Source organism: Lissotriton vulgaris, chromosome 11, assembly GCF_964263255.1.
Source record: "Lissotriton vulgaris chromosome 11, aLisVul1.2, whole genome shotgun sequence".
NCBI lineage: Eukaryota > Metazoa > Chordata > Amphibia > Caudata > Salamandridae > Lissotriton > Lissotriton vulgaris.
The window spans coordinates 133,833,241-133,856,671 of NC_141699.1; the positions used below are offsets into that span (position 1 = coordinate 133,833,241).

Genomic DNA, 23,431 nt, shown 5'->3' on the forward strand with positions numbered 1-23,431 from the left:
AGTGAGGTACCATTTTTATCGGGAGATGTTGAGGAATGTTGGTGAGTAGAAGTTTGTGGATACATTCAGATTCCAGAACTTGATATCACAGAAATGTGAGAAAAATGTAGCTAGTTTTTTTTTACAAAGTGTGAGGTTTGCAAGAGATTCTGGGTAACATAACCTTGCAAGAGCCACAGAAGTCATCCCATCCTGGTTTTCCCTGGTTGCTTAGTTTAAGAAAATGTATAGGTTTGGTAGGTTTCCTTAGATGCCGGAAGAGCTAGGATCCAAAATCAACAGCTAGGCACATTGCGAAAATGCGTCAGTTTTCACTGGAAAAATGTGATGTGTCCACGTTGTATTTTGGGACGTTTCCTGTCACAGGTACTAGGCCTATCCACACAAGTGATGTACAATTTTTATCTGAAGACTTTGGGCAATGCTGGGTGGCTCCCTGCAGATTCCAGAACGTTCCATCACTGAAATGGGATGAAAATGTGTTTCTTTTTTACAAAGTTTGAGGTTTGCAAGGGATTCTGGGTAACAGAGCCTGGTGAGAGCCACACAAGTCACCCCATCCTGGATTTCCCCGGGTGTCTAGTTTTTAAAAATGTATAGGCTTGCTAAGTTTCCCTAGGTGCCAGATGAGCTAGGTCCAAAATCCACAGCTTGATACATTGCAAAAAAAGGGTTAGTTTTCCCTTCAAAAATGTGGTGTCCACATTGTGTGTTGGGTCATTTACTGTCACAGGCACTAGGCCTACCCAAACAATTGAGGTAGCATTTTATAAGAAGACTATGAAGAACACAGAAAAGTGGTATTACCAATTGACTTTCTGTGCTTTTCTGCCTTCCAAATGTAAAACAATTTGTAAAAAAGAAGTCATTTTGAAAAATGACACTCAAATTCACATGCTTGTATAGGTACCCTCAATTTTGGAGATGTACAAATGCCCACTGCTTCTAAACTCTATATTTTGTTCCCATTTCAGAAATATATAGGTTTCCTTGGTACCTATTTTTCACTCTTTATATTTTAACAAATGAATTGCTATGTACCCGGTGCACAATGAAAAACCATTGCAAGACGTAGCTCAGTTATTGGCTCTGGGTTACTCGGGTTCTTGGTGAACCTACAAGTCCTATATATCCAGCAGATGTAACGGTATATTGCTTTAAAAACAAAATTTCATACTTAGAAGAAGTTACAGGTGAAAACGGTGGCAAAAATGCCTGCTTTTTTAACTGTTAGTTTCTATAGAAAAACCTGAAGGACCTACACAAATAATCCCTTGCTGAATTCAGAATGTTGTCTAGTTTTCAGAATTGTATAGGTTTCTGGGATCCATTATTGCTTTTAAACCCATTTCTACCACTAACTGGAAGGAGGTTGTAAGCACAAAACATAGCAAAAATAGGCTATATCCTCATAAAATGCCAAAACTGTGTAAAAATGTTTACTTTTCTGACAAAAGTCTGCCTGTTCCCGATATCTGAGAAGATTGTGATTTCAGCACCACATACCCTTTGTTAATACCATTTGCAGGGAAAAAAACAGACGCTTTCTTCTGCAGTACTTTTTCCCATTTAAAAAATATCCACAATGCCTGGGTACCTTTAGAATCCTCATGATGTTGGAAGAAAAGGACACAAATTTGGCGTGGATACCTTATAAAGGCAAAAAGGTACAGGGACATAAGCGCGAACTACCCCAAATAGGCAAAAAAAGCTCAGCACAGGGGAAAAAGGCCTAGCAGTGAAGGGGTTATATATATATATATATATATTTAATATTTAGCTATTGTAAAGGTGGGAGCTGTATGTCATTCTTAGACCATGATGTCATTTGGTTAGTGATGAAATGGTCTGTCAGTTCAAAGTAGGCTATTACACAAAGAAGAAAGATGTATTGGCTGAGGTAATTAGAGAACACCTGAATAAACCTATTTAAAGCAAACAAGTGAAGGATTCATCATTTTGCACCACAAAGGTAATTATCTGCACCACACATAACCATCCCCCGTCCCCCATCCTCCGAGCAACTGTCAACAATCTACCAGAGTACAGATCCCAGTTGCCCTAGGTGCAGTACACAGGTGGAAAACATTTATTATATGGAAAGGGAATGTTCTATATACCAGATGTTTTGGGGATATATTGCTCAAGTGCTTAACCCCTTCCACGCTCATGACGAGCTGGGATCGTCATGGTGTAGCCTCCTCGCACGCTGATGACGAGCCCAGCTCGTCATGTTACATGGGTTTTTTAAAAACTCAGCATACGAGCAGAATAACAATAGCGCGCATGAGGTTAAAGACATCACTGGAACTCAATTAGGACTGACCCTGCTCTCATATTTGTGGGAAAAATGACACATAATAAAACACTAAACACACCCTTAGTTTTCTAGACTTGACCTTAGTGTTGGCAAAGAGGCCTGTAGTCAGGTCTTGGAGAGGCTCCAGGGCAAATATTATGAAAGTGTGGTTGAAAGATGTAACTAAGTGGGCCAACGATGAGATTGGAATGAGCATGCAAGTATGGAAACAGACAGGCAAAATGACTCTCATAATGCATGAGATAATTTTTGAGTGACCATGGAGGGATTCACAGATAAGTACCTGCAGTAAAGTACAATATTCGTAGCACACTATATGGAATATGGGGTTGTCAGGAGATATTGTATGATCATATGACAGAGATAAGGAAGTGGCCAGTTAGGTGCAGGACATCAGGTGATAATCAAGTAAGACCAACGTAAAACTCTGCGACGTGTAGTTGAAATATATGCCAATTTTTCAGTTTACTATGGTGAAAAATCAAAGGGGAATAGTTTCTGGTCCCCCTCTTTTTTTTTGTGGCTACATCGAACAGTAGGTAAGGTAAATAATACAAGTTATAGATCTTCCTGATATTGGTACAATATTGACATTTGCAACATTTAGTCCAGACTTTAGCATTGCATCTAATATTTTGGAGAAAGTACTAGTAGATACATTACTGTGCCTCATACATTTTTTCCTGTTTACTAGCTTCTAACATGAGGGTGCCATAATAGGTTTTTTTACTTTATGACTATCTGATTTCCAAGCTGCTATGAACATACAGCCAAGGCTAGTCTTTCTTGGAGATTATTTTTCTTTTTTACAAACTTTGTTTATTCAATTTTTCTAAGCAGCATCCAAAGTACAACATGGAGGCATATCTCATACGTCAACAATCACAATAGCATTAAGGTGTGGTTGGGGCAGCAAGTCCCAACAATTGAGAAATTTCAATGTGTATCATGTTATCCAGAGGTAAGGAAAACAAGACTTCACATCCCCCCCTCCACACTTTTATCATATGTCTTGATGGAGAGGCGCACATATTAGAGATTATATATAATTCTTTGTAATAGATTTATTTGAATAATTTGCATATAAGAGTGTTAATTTTAGTTTTTCTGAAATACTTAATTAGCATGTTCATTAACTATTGTTTTTTAAAATTGTAAGTTTCCTTGATCTATAGAACAATGCATTTTGGATAAAGATTAAAAAAACATAGTGGGAGGACTATATGAACAACATGATGCCCATGCAATCGTTGTGAGGAAACACATTAAGTATGTACCCATGCTCATTATATCTCTTTGATTTCAAAAGAATATGTTTTGTTTATTTGATTTTTGTTATGCTACATTTGCCTTTAGTGATAGATGTTTAGTTATAGGCTTGTTAAAGGACATTTCACTGTCTGAAACATATGTTGTATTGTTATGTTAAAGAACTAATGTTAAAGAATGAATCCATTAGGACTATGGATGTTTAACAGCCTCTGTTTAGCAAAATGAAATGATTCGACAATGGATGGACAATTAAAATAAGTATATATGAAATAAATTAATACAAAGGATTATCCCTGTGATCTTGATGGATTCATCAGTTAGGGAGATTGTTCAACATTTGCTGGTGTTATGCAAAACGAAAATGGTCTTGTGGAGTTATGGAAGGATGTTCTTTCCTGATTAAAAAGGATAACCACTGGCAAGGAGGTTCTGTTGAAAATCATACATACATGGTAATATCAACCAGCAGCAGATTTATTATATATTTGATAGCCAGATCTGCCGTCAGCAAGTACATTTTAGCCACATGAAAAAATTATGGCATCAGCAGAACAAAATATAACAGCTAAATCAGTGTTTGGATGATTTTTTTAAATTAGGTTCTATGATACAGCATTGACATGCTTCAGATGGTATGTTACCTTTGCAATGAATCAGTTTACATGGACTTACAATTTCAGTGCATTATTTATATCACATGTCATTTACATAGAATGACAGTTAATTCACTTTTGTTTATAACGTGTAGTAAATCTGAGTCTATGTAGTTACATGTTTGCGATGTTCATTACAGGTTCAGGATCAAACAACCAGACGGGCATAAAGTAGGATGTCATTTTTTCTTTATTCAAATGACATTTAATTTAAGGAAAGGTTTTTAAGGGGATATAAGAAACTGGTAATTAAATTCATATTTATTTGAATTTCAAGCACTTTCAGAATGTGTGTTTAAATTGATATGAAGCAAAGGATGGGTAGAAATTAAACTGAAAAACATTAAGTTTCATAATTTTTTTTAAATCAACATTTTAATTTACATTAAATATATATATTTAATATATTTAAACAAAATACATTCTATTTATAAACAGCTTGATTAGGTGATATTGGTGGAAACGGTGGGTAGTAATTTAAAGGGAATACATTAATTATATTGTAATTTAAAATATATATATTTTTAATAACTTGCTCTTATTTATTACATTTTAACAAAAACGATTAATAATAGTGATATAGATACAAATGTGGGTAAAATAATTTTAGATAAAAAAATTACGTTGTGTTCATAAAGTACAATTCTATAAAAAAAGTTATAAAAAATATTGTTCCGTTTTAGATCCGGATTATAAATATGTCATCCAAAAATAATGAATTAAGGATTAACACTGTATTTACAGTAAAAAAAAAACCAGTAGATGGCAGTGTTGCTTCTTTAAAATATTTATAAATTGCACTGCTGGATAAAATGTGATGTATAGGTTTGTGTTCTAAATGTAATTTTCAAAGAGTTACATTACAATTCGATGCAAATGTTAGCATTGTAATTGAGGCATTGTAATGTACCTAAATGTAAATGCTTTAATTCAAACATCTGATATCCGCCTCAGAGGGCCACAGCTAGGGACTTGAAGCAAGCATAATCATTGATGACAGGTTGTACCTTTTTCTGTAAGTGAGGGCTAGTTGCCCTGCGGGACATATGCTGTACCTATTGTGTTAGCAAGGGAGCTTGCTGATGACCATGTGGGGTGAAGCTTGCACTGCTGAAGGCTAGATGGTGCCTGTTCAGTGTGTGAGGGAACTTTGTACTGTTATTCTACAAATAAGAGGGAGAATAGAGGGGGGCTCATCCTCCTCAAACTCACTATATACACAAAGTAGAGATCCCTACTCCGACATATATACTGGGTATATAAGTGAATAAGGAATGGTTCCAGGGAGTGAGATTTCCAGTCCTGACGAAATCCAAAGGCAAGGGTGTCAGAAACGAGCAAGTTACTTACCTTCGGTAACACTTTTTCTGGTGGATATAGTATCTGCCTGTGGATTCCTCACCTTATGAATATCTCCTGCGCCAGCAACATTCTGAAACATTTGTAGCTCTCCACGCCGACGAGGACGTAGACAATGTCACAGAGGTCTCCGCTCGCGACCTCGCTGACATCACTGGATCCATAATAGAGCCTCGACGGCATGATGACGTCAGTTCCGCCCTTTTTTCCGTGCCCCCGAGGCACACGGACGGACCGACAAATAGGCACAGTATACACAGTACACAGTATTCAAACTAACACACACAGTGTGAAATCAATGCAAAAAGCAAGAACAATTAAACATTTCCATTGAAAGATACAATCATAAAATAAACAGCTTGCAGCTATAAAAAAGTGGACAACGGGGAGGCGGGTAGGTCAGTGAGGAACCCACAGGCAAATACTTTATCCACCAGAAAAAACGTTACCAAAGGTAAGTAACTTGTTCTTCTAATGGATACATCTGCCAGTGGATTCCTCACCTTGTGAATAGAATCCCACAGCAGTCCCCCCTCCCGGAGGAGGGTGTCAACTCCTCTATACCAAGAAATCCTGAAGGACAGAACGCGCAAAATGGCCATCCCTCCTCACTTGGGAATCTAAGCATAATGCTTTGCGAAAGTGTGGAGGGAGACCCAAGTTGCCGCTCTACAATTGTCCTCCACAGGAACACCTCTAGACAAAGCAGATGTTGAAGACTTTGCTCTAGTAGAATGAGCTCTTAAACCCTCTGGAGGTTCCTTTCCGGCCAAAGAGTAACAAATCTTGATGCACAAGACAATCCATCTGGAAAGTGTGCGTTTGTGCACGGCTCTGCCTTTTCTGCAGCCAGAAAACCCCACAAAGAGCTGGTCATCCACACGATAGTCCTTAGTTCTGTCAAGGTAGAAGCTCACCGCCCTCTTTGGGTCCAAGTGGTGAAGCCGCTCCTCCACCTTCGAAGGGTGAGGGGGAGGATAGAAGGTAGGAAGGGTAATGGACTGCCCCAGATGAAAGGGAGTTACCCCCTTAGGCAGAAAAGCAGCCCTGGTCCTGAGTACCATTCTTTCAGCTTGAATAGTCAAAAATGGGGCTTTCAAATTCAGAACTTGAAGCTCACTTACCCTCCTTGTCGAGGTAATAGCAACTAGAAATACCGTTTTAAAAGACAACAGTCTCAAGGGACACTTGTGCAAGGGCTCAAAGGGAGAACACATCAAGTAGGTTAAGACAAGATTTAAGTCCCATTGAGGCACAATAAATTAAGTGGGCAAAAATTTGTTGGTAAGGCCTTAATAAAACGTAACACAATAGGTGATTTAAATTGTAGTGTAGTTCCTAGTTTCCCACTAGGCCCTGCGCATTGGAATAACATAAACAGTAGTATCGACGTGGAACTGCGGATATTCCAGGCCTCCACTGACTATGCTAAACTTAATTGGGTGTGTTACCAACTAGCTCAGAGGTCACTGGAAACTTTCTTCTCTGCATGGGAAGTGATCAGCTTCCCTGGCACAGACAAGAAGGGATTCAGCTTTCCAACAACCGTGCAACATGACAACTTTGCTCCTCAGATCAAGAGTCAATCTCTAGGGTCGTGTGAAACAATAGACATGTATTTCACTCAGTCAGTTTAGTGCAGTTTATTTTCACGAGATGTAGAGAACAGAGAGACGGGCGTTTGTCAATAAAGGGTTAACATTTATTGAACAGTCTTTCTTCTCGTACAAGAGAAATGTATTGCCACAATTGCAAGACTTGTTATTATAAAAAGTACGTACAGTAAGATAAGTATTGCGAAATAGAACTGTAAAAGCATTGATATGGTTTCTTAGCCATACAATGGTTTAAAAGTAATAAAACATATATACAGTCATATATACATTAGGCTAACATACTCAACTGGTGCTTCTAACTACGCCTACCCCAGTGTGCCTGACCTAAGCCTAACACGTGGAAGGGGAGTAAGTAAGTAGATTTAAGTTAAGTTGGTTTTGCCAAGGTTTGCTTCAAGAATTCTCGTCTAAGGGTTTAGTCAACACCATGCCTCTGAATAGAATGATGGAAGTCTGGTATTTCCTTCAGGGGGCACTCGATATCCCAGTCACCCGCGAGGGCAGACCGGAAACGCTGGAGCTGGATTTCTCTGCAGGAGAAAGGCAGCGGCTCTCTTCAGCGCGTCGGGAGGAGGAGGCGGGGGACAGCGTCCACGGCAGCTGGAATCTGCTTTTCGCAGAGGGACGGCTGTTCAGCTCCTAAGCGTACTGCACCATCGTTCGCGCTTTAGCAGCGATAATGGTATCAGTAGCTTCACCACCAAGGGACAACAGCAGCAGCGTACTGCCTGCAGCAGCAATGGGATGCACACAGGGTGCACGGCAGCATACAACAGCACGACAGCTCTCATTGCTTAAGGCAACGTTGGTAATATTTATACCTGACAGGTGCCGGGTTTGACGCAAGTTTGCTGGACATAAGACGTCAATTAAAGATGTCACTAGGAAGTGATAGTTATCAGTTGCTCATTAGAGTTCCATTACTAATCAAAACACAGCAAGCGGGGATTTCCAGGTTTGCTGAGTTTTTATCTTGTTGAAGAACTCGGAGTGTTAATCTAGGAATATCAGATAGTGACTTCTGCTCTGTCATTGCACTAATTGGTTGTAAAGGAAGTGGCAGAGAACTATGCTGGAATGTGGCTCTGTTCGTGTGAGGCCAGAGATGACTTTTCTGAAAATCGCACTTGAACTGTTATGCCAATATAGGGAATAAATGGATTTATAGCCGAATAGAGGCATAAGGTCGCAGTATCGATCAGGAACCTAGATAAACACGCAACAAAATAATGATGGCTGATCCGGCAAACAAAGGAATGCCGACAAAGCCGACAAATAACCCTTCACTGTAGCCATCGCAAAACCCTGTTGGGCTAAAGAAAGAGCAAACTGAAGGATGTTGGATAAACGGACCCTTAAGGGGTCAATAGACTTCTATCCACACCATGAAACAAATTTGGACCACCTATAGGAATAAATCGACTTGGTGGAATGCCGCCTGGCTGAAATAACATCCACCACGTCAGGCCGGAGAGAAAAAGAATTCAGATTTACCCGTTCAATCTCCAGGCATGAAGGTGTAAGCTCTGGTGGTGGGGGTGTAGAACCTGCCCCTGCGACTGCGAGAGGAGATCTGCCCTGAAAGGGAGACGGAGCGGAGGGCACGAGGAGAGGTGGAGAAGATCCGTGTACCACATCCTTTTTGGCCAATACGGGGCGATCAATATGACTTGGGCCCGGTCTTGGCGAATCTTCCTTAGAACCCGAGGAATCAAGGGTATAGTAGGAAACGCATAAAGGAGTTGAGAACCCCAACTCAACTGAAACGCGTCCCCCAGAGCCCCCTGCATCGCATACTGGAGACTGCAGAATGACGGGCAGTGAGCGTTCTCGTGAGTAGCAAACAGGTCCACCCGAGGAGTTCCCCACGTCTGGAAGACGTGATGAATCACCTCCGGATGAAGCCTCCACTCGTGGTCGGCTGAGAACTGCCGAATGAGACTGTCTGCACGTACGTTTAGAACTCCGGCCAGATGATTTGCCATCAGACAAATCTAATGGTCCTGAACCGAGACGCAGAGCCTCTCTGCAAAGACAATGCGACCCTACTCCTCCCTGTTTGTTGACATACCACATCGCGGTCCTGTTGTCTGTTAGGACTTGAACCGACTGATGGCGAAGGGAAGGGAGGAAGGCCTTGTGCGCCAAACGTATCGCCCCTAATTACAGAAGGTTGATGTGAAGCAACCTTTCCTCTGGAGACCAAAGACCTTTGATCTCCAGATCCCCCAGATGAGCACTCCACCCTAGAGTGGATGCAGCCGTTATCACTGTGGCCACCGATGGGGGGAGATGGAAGGGCTTTCCCTGAGCCAGATTGCCCTCCACGCTCCACCAAGACAGATCCACTGCAGCTTCTTTGGAGATCCTCACAGACTCCCTGAAATCTCCTTTGTGCTGATACCACTGCCTGTGGAGGTATTCACTGGAGTGCCCTCATGTGCCAGCGTGTATGGTTGACCAACAGAATGCAGGAAGCAAACAGACTGAGCCGACAAAGGACCTTCAGGACTGAAACGACCGCTAAATTGTAAAACAAGGGAATCATTTCCTGAATATCGAGAATTCTTTGAGGAGGAGGGAATGCTCGACAGACAGTAGTGTCCAGTACCACCCCTATAAACAGGTTGCGCTGTGAGGGCACTAGGTGAGACTTGGGTACATTTATCGAAAAACCCAATTTGTACAACAGCTGGGTTGTCACCTGCAGATGATGACACACCTTCTCTGGCGACTCTGCTTTGATCAGCCATTCGTCCAGATAGGGGAAAATTGGAATCCCAGATCTTCTGAGATGGGCTGCCACCACTGCCATCACCTTGGTGAAGACTCGAAGTGCAGTAGTAAGTCCAAACGAAAGATCCGCAAACTGATAATGTTGCTACCTCACCGTGTAACTGAGATACTTCCTGTGTGACTTCAGGATCGGGATATGAAAATACGGGTCCTGAAAATCGATCGATACCATCCAGTACTCTTGCTGCAGCGCTTGAAAAACCTGAGCTAGGGTGAGCATCTTGAACTTTTCTTGCTTTAGAAAAAGATTCAAGACCCTGAAATCCAGGATTGGACGTAACCTGCCATCCTTCTTGGGTATCAGGAAATACCGGGAGTAGCATCCCTGACCCCTTTCCTGCTCTGGAACCACCTCTATCACACCCTTTTTTAACAAGGTTAGAACTTCCTCTTACAGGAGAAGAAGATGGTCCTCCGAGCAAGCTCCTTGGCAAAGAGGGTAATTTGGAGGGAATTCCCAAAAGGAAAGAGCATACCCATTTTCTACGAGATTGAGAACCCAACGGTCTGTAGTGACCAATTCTTAATTTTGTAGAAAATGAGTAAGCCGACCCCCCACAGGACCAACATGATCCAGAATGGGGGACCTCTGGCTGCTTTGCTGTGGTAAGAGGGGGAGAGGTAGAGGAAGAGGAGGAGGAGGGTTGTCGACCTCGTGGCCGACCTCTGTTCCTGCCCCTATATGACTTATTTAGAGTATTCTGCTGCTGCTGTTGAGGTGGTCTGTATGTCCGAAAGGACAACCTTCCAAAGCCCCTGAACTTCCTATAAGAAGAACCCCTAGGCTGTGTCTGCAGACCCAGGGACTTGGCTGTAGCCTTGCTTTCTTTAAATCTTTCAAAGCTGCATCTGCCTTTTTCCCAAAAAGTCCAGAACGATCAAATGGGAGGTCCAAAAGATTTGCCTGGACATCCTGAGAAAATTCTGAAGACTTAAGCCAGGCACCCCTCCTAGATGCAACCGACAACCCAATTATCCTGGCTACAGAGTCCACTGTATCAAGGCCACTCTGTATCACCTGTTTTGCAGCTGCCTGAGTGTTAGACAAGACCTCATCAACGTTCTTTCTGTCCTCTTCCAACAACTTTGGGGTCAGTTGTCTAGCAGAATCCATTAAAGCATGGATATACCTGCCCAAAAGGCAAGTGGCATTGGTGGACTTAAGAGCCATAGAAGCTGATAAAAACACAATTTTAGCTGCCTGATCCAGTCTCTTAGACTCTCTGTCACCTGGAGTCTGTGGAAAAGCTCCTGCCGATTTCTTTGAGTAGGCGGCTTGAATAACTAAACTCTCAGGAGCAGGATGAGAGGATAAAAACTCCGGATCTCCTGGAGCCGCCCTATATCTTCTGGCAACTGACCTCGAAACTGCAGGTGCCGAAAAGGGTTTTTGCCAAACTTCCATATTTGGCTCAGTGATAGCTTCATTAAATGGAAGTAAAGGTTCAATTACTACAGAAGGAGAATGAAGCACTTCTGTCAGAATATTAGATTTAAATTCCGTTGTCGGGAGTTGCAAATCCAAAAAGATCAGCCACCTTACGAATCACAGTGTGGTAAGAAACCACATCTTTGGAGGGAACCTCTGAAGGAGGAGAGAGTTGCCATTCTGGTGATAGTTCCAAACCACTTGACTCTCTTAGGTCTCAAAAAAGTCCTCTGACTCTTGAAGTTCTCCTTCTTCCATCTCATCTTCCCTGTAATGCTGCTCCTCCAGCAATCTTTGTGCTTCCCGTCTGGACCTTATCTTTGGGGCCAATGGAGTCGCACACGAATCCGACGGAGTTGGATCCGGCGTCGAACCCGGATCCAGGAGCACATTCGAAGTCGACCGAGGTCGAGCTGACGGCGCCGGAGATGGAGGAATCGACGTCAGCGTCGACGTTCTCGGCGCCGGGAAATGCCAAGATGGAGCCGTAGGCATAAATGGCATGAAGGGAGCTGGAGCATACGCCTGAGGTACTACCAAATTGAATGCCATGGAACTCAAAGGTGCACCAGAGGGGTACATAGCCCTCGCAAAGACACCGTACATCGCATTAAGATAATGCGTCGGGTCTTGCCCTGGACCAGGATAAGGAGGGTACTCGCCTGGAATGCGCTCAGGCATAGGGATCACTGGACTCAGGCCTGCTGGCGCCAACGGAGGATCCACTGAAGTCGATGGCCTTTCAGGTACTGGTACCTCTTCTTCCGGAGCCGGAGAATGCTCCGGAGAAGGAGAAGGATTCGGCGCTGGTGAAGCCACAAGAGAAGATACTCTCACTGGGGAAGGAGAAGGAGATATATAGTCCTTTCGATGTCGATGAGCTTTCGAAGCCGACGACTGAGCCTCCTCTTTATTCGAATGGCATAGAGAACCATGCCTCTTCTTTTTCTTATGCTTTCTGGATTTTGAAGCATGACCCGACGTCGACTTCGAGCCCGATCTCGACCTCGACCTGGTCTTCGATCTCCTCCGACCTCTCTTTTCTTTACACATCTTAGCCATAAACAGCTTGGCTTCCCTTTCTTTCAGAGCCTTCGGGTTCATCTTCCTGCAGGAAGGACACTCCTCGACGTCATGGTCCGATGACAAACACCATACGCAATCGTCGTGAGGATCTGTTATGGCATGTGTCCACCGCACTCCCTGCAAGGCTTGAATCCTGATTTTCTCGACATCCTTGAAAAGAGTAAAAGATAGAACAGGATACAAACTGGAAAACACAAAGTAACAAGCTACGGAGAGCCCCAAAAACCGTTGGCGTCGACGGCGCAGAAAAAAGGGAACTGTCGTCATCACGCCGGCGAGGCTCTATTATGGATCCAGTGACGTCAGCGAGGTCGCGAGCAGAGTCGTGCCTCTGTGACTCGTCTACATCCTCGTCGACGTGGAGAGCTACAAAAGTTTCCGAATGTTGCTGGCGCAGGGGATATTCACAAGGTGAGGAATCCACTGGGAGATGTATCCATCAGAAATGTTGACCAGATCATAAGAGGAAGTTCAGGCCACAGTACCCTGAAGAAATTCCCACTATTTTCTTTCCCATTTGTAATCATGCCGCCTGGAGCATCTATTAAAGTAACAGTTGCTATCCACAAGGTATTTTTACCCAACCCCCACACCTTCAACTCCTATTCTCTTACAAAGAGTTTAATATTATTCATTACTACAGCGTAGCTCGTTGACTGCAGCATGCCCTGTTCTGTAGTGTCGCAGGAAGACACTGTTTTGAAGGTGTTCCATATATGTGTTTCGGGGTGCCTAGGTGGAAGGCCATGAGGAATATAAAATGTCAACTATAACTAAGCACTACTAAAGGGTAGCATGCGTATTTCAAAAACTCATCCTCGCACAGAGGCTCCACCAAGCTGAAAAATTAACATTATCTCCCAAATCAATTCATTTACGCATATAATTCAGTTAAATTGAAATGCAAATTCAATGAGATAACTCCCTGAGATAATCTTTCTTACTTTCCTATTTTTCATAAAACAGGCCACCTCAAATGAATTCAACAGGATCAAGGACAGTATGCATCTGATGACACCCTCTTCAAGGACTAAACGGTTTCTGTGGTAGGGTTCATGTCATTGTGCATCCCTTCAGTTTCAGGTCAGATTTTGGATAATGTCATTGTCAGACTATTGGTTACGAATACTGATAATATTGAAACATCATGTTTTTGAGGAATTAGTGGCATTCTTATAATGTATGTAACATTATCAGCTCCTTACCAGGACTTCGAAATTAAAATTGTCCATCACAGCCTTCCACTGATTGGAATACTTGATATTAAAAGGATCGAATGTTAGTGTTTGCATTGGGATGACAAGCCCATCAACCCGTCGTATTACATCGTCAATCCTCTTTGGATCCCCGGTGACAGCTTTCAATTCTGGGCCAAATATGTTATAAAACTCCTCAAGAATCTGTTGAGTTAAAAAAAAAACATCTTTTAGATATAGTCAGAAACTTTAACTCCATATCAGCTTCCTAAACAGCAGGTTGGTCATAATTCCTGAGATGTACTGAACTTGTATTTTTAGATAAATGTGTCATTAGCCATCATCTTTTTGAGATGTAAAAGTGATACAGGTTGCTCTCTTACCTGCAATGTGTTAAAAAGATCTTGACAGATTCCTGCCAAATAATCTGTTTTCTCAAACAGGCGCTTCCTATCAAACTCCCATCGCTGGTCTCTGCCTGATGCTTCAATTTTTGCCCGCACTTCAAAGTATGTATTTTTCCATGTTTCTAGACTGTGTTTGGCCTCCATGGTCTTTAATTTGGCAGCTTGCTTGTTTTCCCTACAAACCAAATGAAACAGAGTTTGAAATTTGCTAAAACAATTGCAAGGTGTCTTCCTTTCATTATAAGAACTATTATCTTTAACTCATGCTCCACAGCTACAGTTCATTATGCTACACATGCACTGGCAAACACACATTGCCACTTGTACCATTGCACTGTTGACATACACTTTAAAATTAAATTACTTATCTGAAAACAGGATTCATCACCATTGATATCTTTTATAGATTCACAAGTTTATTACTTAAAAGGCCATACAGTCTTTTGGTATTTTTGCAGTGCAGCACTGAATATCTATATACAAACTAGCTGACATATAGGATTAATGCTGACGTTTGGGCTTAGTAGGTGCTTGGCCACCACTTGCCCCATTTGGCTCCGAGCTCTGCCATGTATGTTAATAGAGCGGGAACTTCCTTCCAGAACGGTTTCATTCCCTTAAGATCCTCTTTCCAGACAAATACCTCACAGGAATGTGCCAATAATCTTCAGGTTTGGGGAGGTAAGAGTAATTAAGTGAAATAGTGTCAGTGTTTTGTGATAAAAGTAGGGACAATCAAATGTGACCACTTGTTATCCCTTATCTCTCCTATGGCTATCGGTCACCATCTCATTAGTGAATTCTTCATTGAGAAAGGCATAATTGCTGATGAGAATAAAAACATGGCCATTGAAGACTGTTAAACAACAACAATGGCTGCCAAGTTGTCAATGAAGAGGAATCACTTGTGATAGGGGACCAAGTGAGAAAAGAGAAAGGATATGGAAATCTTTCTAAATGGGGAACCCCCTATAAAGAGTGTTCTAAAGGCATGGTCCTACATAAAGGAGTCCACAATCAGGTGCTAGTAAAGTTTGAATTAGAAAACGAAAAGATCCACCTAAAAGGGGTTTACTGTATGTCTAGAAGTGTAAGGCATACACAAATATTTGTTAAAATACCCCTCACACACCAAAAGGGCCCTTGGTGTCATGCTTCATCATCGGGGTCTTCCCGCCCCGCTGCGGGACGGGGCGTGCTGCGACTGGCTACTACGCTGGAGCACTTTGTTATTGTAAGTGCTATGTGAGGTGTATCTGTTGTGAGTGAAAAGGGTCAGGGGTGGATGAAAAAGTGATGTTAAAAAATACCTGGCCTTATGGATTCAAAAAACGTTATTTGGTCATAGGCTGGTACTGTTAAAAAGAGTGGGTCGGAGAAATCACGCTTGTGATCTGCTGATTCTCCTGGCGGTGTCAACATGTTTCGAAGCCGGAAATGCTTCTTCGTCAGGACAGAGTAAGATCCCTCAGTCATTCGCTATGTTGCTATCAATATGTGAAGAAAAATATATACAAGTGATTTTAAAATACAATACCTATGTGGTACGGGCATATGTTTTCTAAAGCTCTATCAGTATTTCTGAGAATAGGCTAGAAAGGTAAGAGGTCAATGCTCCATGAGCGTCCTGGTCGAGAGGTAAAATGGAACTTTCATATGAAGTCGTGCAGTCATTGCTTCCTCTCTCGCCAACCCGCGGTTCTCAACCCGGAGGCTCATGGAGCATTGAATCCAATGCTCCATGAGCCTCCGGGTCGAGAACCGCGGTATTTTTTAACATCACTTTTTCATCCACCCCTGACCCTTTTCACTCACAACAGATACACCTCACATAGCACTTACAATAACAAAGTGCTCCAGCGTAGTCGCCAGTCCCAGCACGGCCGTCCCGCAGCGATGCGGGAAGACCTCGATGATGAAGCATGACACCAAGGGCCCTTTTGGTGTTTGAGGGGTATTTTAACAAATATTGTGTATGTCTTACACTTCTAGACATACAGTAAACCCCTTTTAGGTGGATCTTTTTGTTTTCTAATTCATTGCATGGAGGGGGATGCATCCACGATAGTACTCTCATGAGCACTACCTCTTCACTCCCTAACCCTTGATTTTAATATGCTAGTAAAGTTTGGTCTAGAATCTTACTTGAGCTAGTGGCACTGGAAAAGTCATATCTCCAGGAGCTGTAGTATGAGGCTCACAAACTCTCTTTTTTTCCAGGCCTTTCCAAGCATCTCTAGGAGCATGAGCCCTAGTGCATCTTTCTTTCAAAGGTTTTCTTGTTCTAGAAACATTCTTTCTCCAAAGATGTAAACCTCCATCCGCATCCTCCCATAACTTCTCATGAAAAAAGTGGAAAAGATCTTCTAAATCTAAAACACCCTCCTTGAATCCTCCAAGTCACAAAATAAGTACCCTCACTGCTGCATTATCTCTCAAAAATGTAAATCAAGGTAACAATGCTGACAGTTTGAAAACTATCTGAAAAGTATCTTCAGCATGGCAACAACCCACCAATATATCAACCAATGCCTTGCAAACCTGCTTCTCAATAAAAATGTGCAACCAGTCAGCCCTATTAAAAAATGTCCTTTTAAATCCTATTATAAAAAACACTTTAGATCTGATCTAGCACACATTTAGTTTTTGTGCACTTGTGCGTCATTTAGACATGTTATAAGATAATCCCATTAATTTGTAAGCATTTTAATATTTAATCAGCAGTAGGTGACTACATTTTGTTTTGTAAGAGCCACACTTATATTCGAAGGTAATTATTATATTTACTCATACTAAATGTACCTGCTGGGAAGCCATTTTGATGTAAAGTTAGCCTAACTTGCAACCGGCCCCAAGTAACATAAAGTTAATTTTCTTATAAGGCTTTGCCAATGTCTTATTTTTCTCTCCTCTTTGGGTTTCTTTTTGTGTGCCACATTAGCTAGAATAGGCTTACTGTCTACTGTATAAGACTGAAGGTTAGCTGGAACCTAATGACAAACTGACTTCGGACAAGAAGACTGAGATGGTGGCAGAGATCTTCCTGTACCAGGCAGACCAAACCAATGTAAAATCCAAGGTCTCCCAGACAGTTGCTGCATTGTTTGGTGCTTGGAAGCTGGGAAGTTTACCTGCCCCAGAGAATGGTCCTTCTCGATTTGTCTGTTTGGTGGGAAATGCTATGGAGAGTCTTCTACCAGTTTCTTTCGTGCTTTAATTTTGGGGTCCTTGGAATAGTTTAATAGACCCTGTCCTGACTTCAGTGAGAGAAGTGTTGGGGTTCTTCCTTGAGCCTTGAGCACTCATACTTTTTCCACTTGAACCTTCTTCTGAAGCTGACACCTCATTTATCATAGAATTTCCCCTTTTCACTTTCAATACTTTTTTGACAATAGGTAAGTTCCTTTATGGAATCTGCTAATTCTATTTTTCATCTTTTTCCATATAATATACAAATTCAGACTGTCTGATCATTTACATGTGTAGGCTCTTACAACATATTTTCTTCACTTTTGCCGATTGATTTGACTTGTAACTAATTTGCTAATAAAACCTTTAAGGTTTGGACACCAGCCTCCCTGTTGTTTCTGTGAAAACACATTGGTTTCACAGTATTTGAAATATATTGCTCTTGATAGCTCTTTTATTACTCCTCAAGTCAACAATCAAAGGTCCATACAGCCAGTAGAGGGGTTCTCTTTGAGGACTTCAATAAGAGATTGAGATTCAAGGAACCCCGCTCCCTCAGACCCAAATGAACCCAGTAATGCCTACCGGTCTCCATTCTACTATGCTTTAAAAAATACAGTCAAACAGCTGCCCATTTTCAATCCCAACTTTACCTAAGCAATGCCATGTCCTTGACGCATGATGACATGGTTACATAGTGTAGAGCCAGGCTCACTTGTTGTCCTTGAGGCTCTTATGCTGTTACTGGAGTTATCATATTCACATGAGTTAGGCCAATGATGTGCGCATCTTACAATATGTAAAGATACTTACTTAAGCACAGTTCGAATGTTGAGAACTTTGCAGACTCTTTCAGCTATTTCCCAAGCAATGCGTTCCATTAATGGCACCATCCTTTCATCCTTATTATAATGTCGTGAGATAATCCACACCATCCGTATGGCATTCATCATGGAAGGAATTGTATCAACAACTACGTTGAAGCCAGTACCGTGAGTCAAATTCTGAAAAAAGTGCAAATATTCAACTGTAATTGCTATGGTTTTAGAAATTTAAATGCAATTTCAACGTGGCTCTGCATTATAATACAGAGCACAGTTAAATATTAACAAACATATCTTAAATATCTCATAGATGTGGGTAAATAAAACATCACTCTATTAGGGGCCTGATTCTTAAAAAAAAAAAAAAGTACATTTTTACAACAAAACTTATGTGCATTTTTACTAATTTAAAGGGCTGGGCCTGTAAGTGCATGCGCTAGCGCATGAATCTCGCTTCCAAAGCACTATTGTTTGTAAAGAAGGTTTGGAGCCCGCCCCTTGTTTACCATGTAATGGCTTCAGTGTCCATATTCATGCATGTTTAATTGGCCAGTGCCGGACGAACGTCACTTTCGATCGTTTCTGTGGAGAAGGGACCAAGCACAGAATGATTCATCTTACTGAGCCCCTCCGCTATCTTTCCCCTGCTCCCAGAGACCGCAAGGAGGCTCCTCATACAGGGTCTAATCCTGGCAAGATTAGACTACTGTAACGCTATATACTTGGGAGCCCCTGAAGCCACCTTGAACTCACTACAGAAAGTCCAAAACGCCGCAGCCCGATTACTTACGGGCACACCTGGAAGATCCTCCGCCAGGCCGGCCCTCAACTCTCTCCACTGGCTTCCAATCAGAGAAAGGGTCTTGTTCAAATCCCTCTGCTTGGCCCATAAAACACTCAATAACAACGGTCCCCCTCTTCTGAAAGAACTTTTAATCCCTTACAAAGCAGAGAGGGATCTCCGATCCAATGCAGAAAATCTTATTGCAGTCCCTAGAGTGAGAAAAGCCAAGACCGGTGGCCGTCGCTTTTCGGTCCACACGGCAAAACGATGGAACCAGTTACCCCGAAAACTTAGGACAGAACCTAACTATCTCCAGTTCAGAAAGACCTTGAAGACCTTCCTTTTCCCTCAAATCTAATCCTACCAGTTGCTAAAACCTCTGGAGAAGCAGATCAGCGCTGGGATGCTCTTCGGAGTTACTACGCGCTTTACAAAACCATTAAATTAAATTACTCCAGATGTGATCGAGGTACTGTTTTACCGTCCCTCCTAATCTCACTGCCTGCTGCTCCCTCCATAGTGCTTTTTAGGTTTCGACCTGGCGAGGGGCAAAGCCCCTCCCAGATCGAAAACTATTGTCTACAGTAGGGATGTCGGCCCCGCCTCTGCCTCTCATTGGCTAGCTCCATAAATGGAGGCTAGCCATTGGGAGACAGAGGCTGTCAATCGCGCTTTCTCTTGAAAACGCGATTCGGGGGCGTTTCTGGTGCCTTTTTTAAGCCCCGCCCCTTTGTCCCGGGCCGCGCTGCGATTGGCTGCCGGCCCGGGACACCCCCGTGACGTCATTCCCGGGCCGCGCTGTGATTGGCTGCCGGCCGGGACACCCCCGTGACGTCAGCCAATCACAGCGCGGCCCGGGACATGACTTGTCTCTGTTGTTGCAGTCGAACTGGCTTAGCAGATCAGCGTGTCATGCACTTTGCACTGGGCTACTTGTTCTTCTTTGACATCTAAAGGTAGAGCGCTAGTACTTTTACACGTGCGTTGCCTTCTTGCGACTCCGTCTCTGCAACTGCGTATTTAACGTCCCGGAGAGAAGTCTCACAACATTGCTCTGTTTTCCAGACACTTGAGGTCCCTTACACTGCAAATAGTCACTGAAGTTCAATAGGTGTGTGGGGGTGGAATCTGTAATTAAATTTGTCAGACTAAAGCTAAATAATACAAGTTTCTTCCTCATCCACGATGGCTTCTCCTAGCTAGTACTTTAGTCCCTTTTCTCTGTTGACAATAGAACTGTCTGACCTCTGACCCTTTCTGTGCTTGAAGACAGCGTGTGCGGTATACAGTGGTTCGTGCTTCAGGATGGCGGCTCCAACAGGACTGGGTTTCCACGAGATGGGACTGGAGGATCGACTACTTAAGGTGCGGGCGGAAAGGAAGTGGAGAGAAGTTGTAACGTCGCCGCTTCACATCAATCGCTTGCGCACCCGAATTGGAATTGTCCCTGGGCCGCCCTTTCTGATCTTGCCATGTGAGTTCTCCGCCTCTTGTCCCTGCGGTGCGTGCTAGTGACTTGCCATGACTGTGCCCCCTTGGTTCACTATCGACACTAGACTGTCCCTTGATTGCCCCTTATAAAATCCCGGCCAGCCCCCACATCAGATCTGACTTTTTTATGAAGCTTCCTACTTCCCAGACCCTGCCACTGAACTCCCCCTCCTAGTGTTCCCTTACAGCCTCCTCTCAGACTGTCACATTATGTATTTGTTCATTCAGTCGTGCTTTTTTATAAGCCGGGCTCTAGGGTATTCAGAGTGCCTTACAAAAGTAGCTCATTTTTATAAGAATACGATATTCCACTACCGTTAGGAGCAATGACTTCAAATAAATATCTTTCAAAGCTAAGAACTTTTCAGTTCAGTTTTAAAAATAGTAAATGTAAATGTAAATGTACATGTATTTATATAGCGCAAACCGCCCACATCGCAGGCATCTATGCGCTTGCTTAGGGAACCCGTCCTGGTATTCCCCTGTGAGATACCCCGGCAGGGTATCCACAAGGTGAAAGCCAGGCATCCTGCCGCGAGGGGCCGTTGTGGAGATTAAGCAAGCTATTGCCCAGAGTCGCAGAGTGTGAACCCGTGAGTCGAGTAGGCACCGGAGGAAGAATTATCGAGTCCGTGGAATTATTGAGCCCAACCCCCGTCGGGGCGGGGAATTGAACCCTGGTCCAGGGCCGATCTCAGCTTCCGGGTCTGCCGCCTCTAACCCCTGAGCCACACTTCTCCACTAGTCAATGAGGTAGCGGTATGTAAGTCTGGAGGTAACGAGTTTCAGACTCCAGTTGCTCTCCCCCAGAAAGGACTGAACAACAGTCAGTTTCTTCTTAAATATAAGGGGTTCTAGAAGTAGGGTTTCAGCACTACGTGACAATATGCTCCTGCCAGATTTCTGTAGCTTGGCTGTGGTATCGTGGAGTGGACGTGTGTGAGCGTTTTGGGCGAAGTAGGCCATTCTGTATATAGCCCTAGCTTCATATTTGAGCATCAGTGTTAGAAGTCCAGGTAAGATGTCGTTATACAATTTGATAAGTGAAAATGTTGCTATGTACTCTTATCTTTGCAAAATGGCCTTCAGGTTGAATTGTGAAAAGAGATTTCTTGCAATGACTAATCAATATATTTCACTTTATTGTCTAAGAATTGAGCAGTTTCTTCCGATTTAGCAGTAGGGTTACCAAATCAAATGTATGGGGGTTGTTAGCAGTTTAGATTATTTAGGAAAATTTGATTGGGGTGTTTTTTGGCTTTAATTGATAAGCAGTCTAAAATGGGTCACCTTTGCCTTGCTGACATATTATTTGTCAGGTGATCTTACGACCCTGAAGGCAATGATGATTGGGGTGGAAGGTGACTCTCCATTTCTTATCCAACAATTTCAGGTATTTTCTTTTCTCATAAAAATCCTTACTGAACCGGTGAGCCGAAGGTTTTGGTGTGTTTGTTTTGCTCTTGGATGGTGCTAGATCTTCAAGCAGTTTTGAGAGACAGCCAAATTAGTAGGAGATCAAGTTGTTGATGTCAACATTAAGACTGATAAGCTGGAGTGGATTCTGTACTCTTGAGTCCAAATTGTCGAGGTCATGACTGTTGGTGTCACAAAACCAAGTTTATTCCTTTTTGAGTAGTCCCCAGTTGCAGAGTGGGAGAGGAGCAGTTAGATAGAGCTGAGAGGATGATCTGACCAGTTCAGTTATGTGGTCTTCCCCGGCGAGCAGCCTTTTCTTAGATATAATTATAATCAGAATGTAGCCTTTGGTGTTGGGAGGTCTAAGGCTCTGTTGGTCTAAATCATTTTCAGAGAGCACGGAGGAAAGGAGATAGACTGCTGTATTACCAGAGTTGCACCTGTAAAGATCGATATGGCAGAGAAAGATATAATCACAACAAATTGGTTAGTCACGAGCTTCATGCGTTTCCTGATTAAATGTTGATTTGTCAACAGAAGGGTGACAGATAACTTTTAGTCTATAATAAGGTAATTCACTCTTAGTAGAGGTCTGGAATGAGGAAAACTAGTTATTAGATATCTGTTTACTTTGAAAATCTTTCCTGTAAATTACTGCAACTCCTCCTCCAATCCTCACTTCGCAGTCTCAACTAATCATGGGGTAATTCCGAGGCAACGGAAGGTTCACAACATTGTGACATGAGTTGCTGAATTAGGTCTCCTAAAGCTAGTAAATCAATATTGTGATTGGTAATAGTGCTAGCAATATCCAACTTGTGCTTCACCCCTGCTTTACAGTTATATTGCAAGCAGCACAGAGCTCAACGTATAGTTTTGGTGCTCAGGCTCCAGAGATTCCATTGAGATAGGAATAACGTGCCTGTTTGCCACTGCTTTTGTCGAGTGTGACATATAGCTGTATGGGCAATATAATTGGTATTATGCTTAAGGAGATTTTATCCATGGTGGTCGAGTTGGAGGAGTGTGTGACATGGACGTCCAGCAGAGCAGGAGATAAATATCTTAGTTTGAGAAATAGGGGTGTGCCTTGGATGTTGTTCATGGTAACTCTTAAGTATTGTGCACCCGGTATATTCCTTCCCAATGTATGGGAATAGAAATTTCTAAGAAGCGCTAAACAAAGAGGTGAAATTAGACATTGAATGATCCAGATGAGCTCTTTGACTTTAGGAGTTCCATTTTATGCTGCAGGAGGTTCAGAACAGTGATACTGAGCCTACTTGATGGCCATTGTATGTCTTTATTAGTGAGTCATGGCTGTTGTTGAATAGAGGCTCATCAGAGCTGGATAACCCACAATGAAAGGCTACCACTGTTGATTATAACACAGGATTACCTGTTGTAACTTCTGTATTCACGTTAGAATTGTGATTTCATAGGGTTATTTTGGATCAATTCTTCAATCCGATGTGAGTGGGCAGTTATTGGGTGCAACTACTCTTTCTGCTGGCAATCAGTTTGTATTCCAGATAGAACTGCTGGGACTGTTCCCATTACCTAGGAAGCGATTCCTAGTTGAGGAGTGCA

At 42.7% G+C, this 23,431-nt stretch overlaps 1 protein-coding gene across 1 annotated transcript in view; it reads right to left on the reverse strand.

Annotated features, from left to right (window-relative positions):
• Positions 1-23,431, reverse strand: part of DNAH10 (dynein axonemal heavy chain 10) — a 1,963,751-nt gene that overhangs the window by 1,675,213 nt on the left and 265,107 nt on the right. Inside the window, exons 9-11 of the mRNA XM_086942901.1 lie at positions 18,137-18,327; positions 14,111-14,309; positions 13,737-13,931 (exon numbers count right to left, since the gene is read on the reverse strand). Coding sequence (XP_086799027.1) covers positions 13,737-13,931; positions 14,111-14,309; positions 18,137-18,327 — 585 coding nt within the window. The remainder of the gene's footprint in view (positions 1-13,736; positions 13,932-14,110; positions 14,310-18,136; positions 18,328-23,431) is intronic.